Source organism: Leiobunum rupestre, chromosome 2 (genome assembly GCF_980474605.1).
Source record: "Leiobunum rupestre chromosome 2, qqLeiRupe1.1.hap1, whole genome shotgun sequence".
NCBI lineage: Eukaryota > Metazoa > Arthropoda > Arachnida > Opiliones > Sclerosomatidae > Leiobunum > Leiobunum rupestre.
In genome coordinates this window covers 63,385,023-63,393,209 of record NC_143385.1, presented here as the reverse complement: position 1 = coordinate 63,393,209, position 8,187 = coordinate 63,385,023, and the positions used below count along the sequence as shown (strand labels likewise).

The following is an 8,187-nucleotide window of genomic DNA, read 5'->3' as shown; positions in this document are numbered from 1 at the left end:
CCATTCACTTGAACTTTGACCGGTCCATCGCTGACCATTGCACCAAAGACAACGCCATAATTAGTGGTCATTTTGTTATGTTGGACTGGTTTTTCTTTGGATGACACTCGTTTTTTCGCTGATGGAGTCGGTTTTTCTGAAGATGGAGTAGCTTCCACTTGCTTTCTGGTCACATCGTTCAGTACAGTCCAGAAAAATGGATTGATGTAATTCCAGAAAAAGAGGTTTAAGTATGAGCCGATAATTTGAAGTAAAGGAGGCATAATGCCGTATTAAAAAATACCAATTTCTAGTTCGCTATGCGCGTGGTTCAATTATTACAATTTTGTGGTACACTGGGATAAACACAAATGAGCCTTATTCAATAATTCAAGATTTCCGCGTCAAATTTGTGGTGGCTATAATAAATGAGCGTAGACTGAAGAAAGGTTTTTCGAGTATTTCCAATCTTTTCGTTCGTTTTTATTATCTTTCGACGGTGACAAATTTACAACGTAGATGTGGTGGAACGTGATTGGTCGAACGGTGGTAGACGCGCAATAAAGACGTCACTTCAAAACTACTTGTACTACGTGCAAGTGTCTCTTCTATTTCGTAAGCAAAATGTACCACCTACCGCTACTTAGAACTGTCGTGTTCCGTTTTGCGAGAATAAACTCGTGGTATCAGTCAGATAAGATAAGCCGATAACCATGTAGACGCCACTTCCTACTTAAGAGACTGATAGTCAGCAATATTTCATGATTTTAGTTATTATAAATACGTTGTTTTTAAATTAAGTAAATACCTGTATGGAGTTAAATTTTGAAATTAAATATCTTGGGGAATAATTATCACCCGGGCCCATGCTATTTCTCGCCTCATCTCGCGGGAAAAATCAACGGTACCGTAGACCGAGGGGGCTAACCACTCTTAGAAAGTCTGTACACCGGATTACGCTTAGATTAGCACTGCCAAAGGCAGGGACTTCAAAGATTACGCGTAATCCCATTAGTACAGTCAAAGGTACGGCTCTGTACACCGATTACGCGGGGTGATCAGCCCCTCGCCGTAGACTTCAGATATATTGTGGCACCGCCATTTCAAATCTAGTCTCGGCACCCTACCCGAGGGGGTAACTACTTGTTTAATCCGATGTACACTCTATAAATTATCCTAAAATAGTCCCTGCACTAAATTGATTGTAATTCAATGTGTATTCTTTAATCCCCAAAAATATTTGTAATCCCATCATAATCTCTATTCATGAATCTTTAATAATCGACGTTAGTCACCAAAGATATTCAATAATTTCATGAAATACCATTATAATTATATAATATAATTGTAATCCCATTATAATTATATAGTATAATTGTAATCCCATTATAATTATGTAATATAATTGTAATCCCATTATAATTATGTAATATAATTGTAATATCATTATAATTATGTAATATAATTGTAATCCCATTATAATTATATAATATAATTGTAATCCCATTATAATTATATAATATAATTGTAATCCCATTATAATTATATAATATAATTGTAATCCCATTATAATTATATAATATAATATAACTGTAATCCCATTATAAATATATAATAAAATTGTAATCCCAAGTTGAATTCTATAATCCAAGTAGAATTCTATAATCCAAGTAGAATTCTATATTCCAAGTAGAATTCTATAATCCAAGTAGAATTCTTTAGTCCAAGTAGAATTCTATTTTCCAAGTAGAATTATATAGCCCAAGTAGTATTCTATAATCCAAGTAGAATTCTATAATTCAAGTACAATTCTATAATCCAAGTAGAATTCTATAATCCAAGTAGAATTCTATAATCCAAGTAGAATTCTATAAATTCAAGTAGAATTCTATAAATCAATAGAATTCTATAATTCAAGTAGAATTCTATAAAAACAAGTAGAATTCTATAATTCAAGTAGAATTCTATAAATTCAAGTAGAATTCTATAATTCAAGTAGAATTCTATAAATTCAAGTAGAATTCTATAATTCAAGTTGAATTCTATAATTCAAGTTGAATTCTATAATTCAAGTTGAATTCTATAATTCAAGTTGAATTCTATAAATTCAAGTAGAATTCTATAAATCAAGTTGAATTCTATAATTCAAGTAGAATTCTATAATTCAAGTTGAATTCTTTAATCTCAAGACAAATCAGCAATCCATTAATAGTCTTGGAATATATCCTTTGTGAAATTCCATACTAATATTTTTAATCCATCATTCTAATACTCTTTAGTAAAATATGTATTTCCGTATAAAATTCAACCATAATACCTAGAGTCTCGTAATGAATTTATTCATATTCAACCATGAATATAGAAAAGTAGATTATATACCTGGTACCATCATTGTTAAAAAAAGGCTGGACTTTCGGCCGATTTACTTCACAACGACTATTTTTAATGTTGTTAATTTTCCGGAAAAATTTCCAGAAAATTTTCCGCAAATAAAATAAAAAATTTAAACATAAATTACTTTTTAAGGGTATTTAATGTTTTTAACTTTTTATCGATATAAAATGTCAAATATCAGTCAACATACTACAAAACATTAATAGTGTTACAATGTTAATCAGTTTAAACTAGTCTAGAGGTTTAGTTTTACTTGTAGATTCGAAAAATGAGGCGAAAATGCCGCTTTATTTCAATTTGCAAACAATATATTTGACTAATCATGGAATGAAAACTTTTTTTTTTTCGGAAAATTTTCCGACTTAAAAATTACCATAAAAATCCCGCTCGCGCTCTGGAGTTATTATTAGTTCATTTACGTAACTTATTGGACCTAGGCCTAGCATCATTTGAAGTCAGGTTGAATAATTTTTATATCTTTGACTACAGCTAGGAATTCTGTTTGAATTTTTGTAATAACATTTTCGATTCAGTCAACATACTTGATTGTTAAGTATCACAGTCAACACTGGGTTTCTCATTTTCATTCACTTCTGCGTTCTGTTTTTAAATTTTGGTCACAATTTTCGCTGTCTTTTGTGTGAAATGTATGAAAGCTGTCCAAGGGCGTAACCAGGATTTTATTTCAGGGGGGTATTTGAGGAAAATATTTCAAGGGGGGGGGGGGTGCTGACGGAGCTAGAAACCTCTAAATCCAAATGTCGTCTGCGCAATGTAATGTTCCCTGTACATTTAGTTGACGGTATTAAGGCAGATGGCGCTTTATTTCCCAAGCTCGAAGAGTATTCACACAATAATAATATTAAATTTTTAATGAGTAAAATTGTATAATATCTAAAAAAACAAATAATAACAATGAGTCGACGCAAAAACCAAAAATGGATAAGGCCTAAGATAAACGTTTTGCGTCGACGCCAAATGAAATTGTATTAGGCGTAACGGATAAATTTTGCGTCGACACCAAATTATGTTGTATTAGGCCTAACGGAGACTTTTTGCGTCGACGCCAAATGAAATTGTATTAGGCCTAACGGAGACTCTTTGCGTCGACACCAAATGAAATTGTATTAGGCCTGACGGAGACTTTTTGCGTTGACGCCAAATGAAATTGTATTAGGCCTAACGGAGACTTTTTGCGTCGACACCAAATGAAATTGTATTAGGCCTGACGGAGACTTTTTGCGTCGACACCAAATGAAATTGTATTAGGCCTGACGGAGACTTTTTGCGTTGACGCCAAATGAAATTGTATTAGGCCTAACGGAGACTTTTTGCGTCGACACCAAATGAAATTGTATTAGGCCTGACGGAGACTTTTTGCGTCGACACCAAATGAAATTGTATTAGGCCTGACGGAGACTTTTTGCGTCGACGCCAAATGAAATTGTATTAGGCGTAACGGATAAATTTTGCGTCGACACCAAATTATGTTGTATTAGGCCTAACGGAGACTTTTTGCGTCGACGCCAAATGAAATTGTATTAGGCCTAACGGAGACTCTTTGCGTCGACACCAAATGAAATTGTATTAGGCCTGACGGAGACTCTTTGCGTCGACACCAAATGAAATTGTATTAGGCCTGACGGAGACTTTTTGCGTTGACGCCAAATGAAATTGTATTAGGCCTAACGGAGACTTTTTGCGTCGACACCAAATGAAATTGTATTAGGCCTGACGGAGACTTTTTGCGTCGACACCAAATGAAATTGTATTAGGCCTGACGGAGACTTTTTGCGTTGACGCCAAATGAAATTGTATTAGGCCTAACGGAGACTTTTTGCGTCGACACCAAATGAAATTGTATTAGGCCTGACGGAGACTTTTTGCGTTGACGCCAAATGAAATTGTATTAGGCCTAACGGAGACTTTTTGCGTTGACGCCAAATGAAATTGTATTAGGCCTGACGGAGACTTTTTGCGTTGACGCCAAATGAAATTGTATTAGGCCTGACGGAGACTTTTTGCGTTGACGCCAAATGAAATTGTATTAGGCCTGACGGAGATTTTTTGCGTCGACACCAAATGAAATTGTATTAGGCCTGACGGAGACTTTTTGCGTTGACGCCAAATGAAATTGTATTAGGCCTAACGGAGACTTTTTGCGTCGACACCATATGAAATTGTATTAGGCCTGACGGAGACTTTTTGCGTTGACGCCAAATGAAATTGTATTAGGCCTGACGGAGACTTTTTGCGTTGACGCCAAATGAAATTGTATTAGGCCTAACGGAGACTTTTTGCGTCGACACCAAATGAAATTGTATTAGGCCTGACGGAGACTTTTTGCGTTGACGCCAAATGAAATTGTATTAGGCCTAACGGAGACTTTTTGCGTCGACACCAAATGAAATTGTATTAGGCCTGACGGAGACTTTTTGCGTTGACGCCAAATGAAATTGTATTAGGCCTGACGGAGACTTTTTGCGTTGACGCCAAATGAAATTGTATTAGGCCTGACGGAGACTTTTTGCGTCGACACCAAATGAAATTGTATTAGGCCTGACGGAGACTTTTTGCGTTGACGCCAAATGAAATTGTATTAGGCCTAACGGAGACTTTTTGCGTCGACACCAAATGAAATTGTATTAGGCCTGACGGAGACTTTTTGCGTTGACGCCAAATGAAATTGTATTAGGCCTGACGGAGACTTTTTGCGTTGACGCCAAATGAAATTGTATTAGGCCTAACGGAGACTTTTTGCGTCGACACCAAATGAAATTGTATTAGGCCTGACGGAGACTTTTTGCGTTGACGCCAAATGAAATTGTATTAGGCCTAACGGAGACTTTTTGCGTCGACACCAAATGAAATTGTATTAGGCCTGACGGAGACTTTTTGCGTTGACGCCAAATGAAATTGTATTAGGCCTGACGGAGACTTTTTGCGTCGACACCAAATGAAATTGTATTAGGCCTGACGGAGACTTTTTGCGTTGACGCCAAATGAAATTGTATTAGGCCTAACGGAGACTTTTTGCGTCGACACCAAATGAAATTGTATTAGGCCTGACGGAGACTTTTTGCGTTGACGCCAAATGAAATTGTATTAGGCCTGACGGAGACTTTTTGCGTTGACGCCAAATGAAATTGTATTAGGCCTAACGGAGACTTTTTGCGTCGACACCAAATGAAATTGTATTAGGCCTGACGGAGACTTTTTGCGTTGACGCCAAATGAAATTGTATTAGGCCTAACGGAGACTTTTTGCGTCGACACCAAATGAAATTGTATTAGGCCTGACGGAGACTTTTTGCGTTGACGCCAAATGAAATTGTATTAGGCCTAACGGAGACTTTTTGCGTCGACACCAAATGAAATTGTATTAGGCCTGACGGAGACTTTTTGCGTTGACGCCAAATGAAATTGTATTAGGCCTGACGGAGACTTTTTGCGTTGACGCCAAATGAAATTGTATTAGGCCTGACGGAGACTTTTTGCGTTGACGCCAAATGAAATTGTATTAGGCCTGACGGAGACTTTTTGCGTCAACGCCAAATGAAATTGTATTAGGCCTGACGGAGACTTTTTGCGTTGACGCCAAATGAAATTGTATTAGGCCTAACGGAGACTTTTTGCGTCGACACCAAATGAAATTGTATTAGGCCTGACGGAGACTTTTTGCGTTGACGCCAAATGAAATTGTATTAGGCCTAACGGAGACTTTTTGCGTCGACACCAAATGAAATTGTATTAGGCCTGACGGAGACTTTTTGCGTTGACGCCAAATGAAATTGTATTAGGCCTAACGGAGACTTTTTGCGTCGACACCAAATGAAATTGTATTAGGCCTGACGGAGACTTTTTGCGTCGACGCCAAATGAAATTGTATTAGGCCTAACGGAGACTTTTTGCGTCGACACCAAATGAAATTGTATTAGGCCTAACGGAGACTTTTTGCGTCGACACCAAATGAAATTGTATTAGGCCTGACGGAGACTTTTTGCGTTGACGCCAAATGAAATTGTATTAGGCCTAACGGAGACTTTTTGCGTCGACACCAAATGAAATTGTATTAGGCCTGACGGAGACTTTTTGCGTTGACGCCAAATGAAATTGTATTAGGCCTAACGGAGACTTTTTGCGTCGACGCCAAATGAAATTGTATTATGCCTAACGGAGACTTTTTGCGTCGACGCCAAATGAAATTGTATTATGCCTAACGGAGACTTTTTGCGTCGACGCCAAATGAAATTGTATTAGGCCTAACGGAGACTTTTTGCGTCGACACCAAATGAAATTGTATTAGGCCTGACGGAGACTTTTTGCGTTGACGCCAAATGAAATTGTATTAGGCCTAACGGAGACTTTTTGCGTCGACACCAAATGAAATTGTATTAGGCCTGACGGAGACTTTTTGCGTTGACGCCAAATGAAATTGTATTAGGCCTAACGGAGACTTTTTGCGTCGACACCAAATGAAATTGTATTAGGCCTGACGGAGACTTTTTGCGTTGACGCCAAATGAAATTGTATTAGGCCTGACGGAGACTTTTTGCGTTGACGCCAAATGAAATTGTATTAGGCCTGACGGAGACTTTTTGCGTTGACGCCAAATGAAATTGTATTAGGCCTGACGGAGACTTTTTGCGTCAACGCCAAATGAAATTGTATTAGGCCTGACGGAGACTTTTTGCGTTGACGCCAAATGAAATTGTATTAGGCCTAACGGAGACTTTTTGCGTCGACACCAAATGAAATTGTATTAGGCCTGACGGAGACTTTTTGCGTTGACGCCAAATGAAATTGTATTAGGCCTAACGGAGACTTTTTGCGTCGACACCAAATGAAATTGTATTAGGCCTGACGGAGACTTTTTGCGTTGACGCCAAATGAAATTGTATTAGGCCTAACGGAGACTTTTTGCGTCGACACCAAATGAAATTGTATTAGGCCTGACGGAGACTTTTTGCGTCGACGCCAAATGAAATTGTATTAGGCCTAACGGAGACTTTTTGCGTCGACACCAAATGAAATTGTATTAGGCCTAACGGAGACTTTTTGCGTCGACACCAAATGAAATTGTATTAGGCCTGACGGAGACTTTTTGCGTTGACGCCAAATGAAATTGTATTAGGCCTAACGGAGACTTTTTGCGTCGACACCAAATGAAATTGTATTAGGCCTGACGGAGACTTTTTGCGTTGACGCCAAATGAAATTGTATTAGGCCTAACGGAGACTTTTTGCGTCGACGCCAAATGAAATTGTATTATGCCTAACGGAGACTTTTTGCGTCGACGCCAAATGAAATTGTATTATGCCTAACGGAGACTTTTTCCGTCGACACCAAATGAAATTGTATTAGGCCTAACGGAGACTCTTTGCGTCGACACCAAATGAAATTGTATTAGGCCTAACGGAGACTTTTTGCGTCGAAACCAAATGAAATTGTATTAGGCCTGACGGAGACTTTTTGCGTCGACGCCAAATGAAATTGTATTAGGCCTAACGGAGACTTTTTGCGTCGACACCAAATGAAATTGTATTAGGCCTGACGGAGACTTTTTCCGTCGACACCAAATGAAATTGTATTAGGCCTAACGGAGACTTTTTGCGTCGACGCCAAATGAAATTGTATTAGGCCTAACGGAGACTTTTTGCGTCGACACCAAATGAAATTGTATTAGGCCTGACGGAGACTTTTTGCGTCAACGCCAAATGAAATTGTATTAGGCCGAACGGACACTTTTTGCGTCGACGCCAAATGAAATTGTATTAGGCCTAACGGAGACTTTTTCCGTCGACACCAAATGAAA

The 8,187-nt window shown here is 38.1% G+C and overlaps 1 protein-coding gene across 1 annotated transcript in view; it reads left to right on the top strand.

Annotated features, from left to right (window-relative positions):
* The first annotated feature begins 264 nt into the window (after window positions 1-264).
* The window catches only part of Ccdc114 (Coiled-coil domain containing protein 114), a 181,789-nt gene continuing 173,866 nt past the window's right edge, over window positions 265-8,187 (top strand). Inside the window, exon 1 of the mRNA XM_090167243.1 lies at window positions 265-269. Coding sequence (XP_090023369.1) covers window positions 265-269 — 5 coding nt within the window. The remainder of the gene's footprint in view (window positions 270-8,187) is intronic.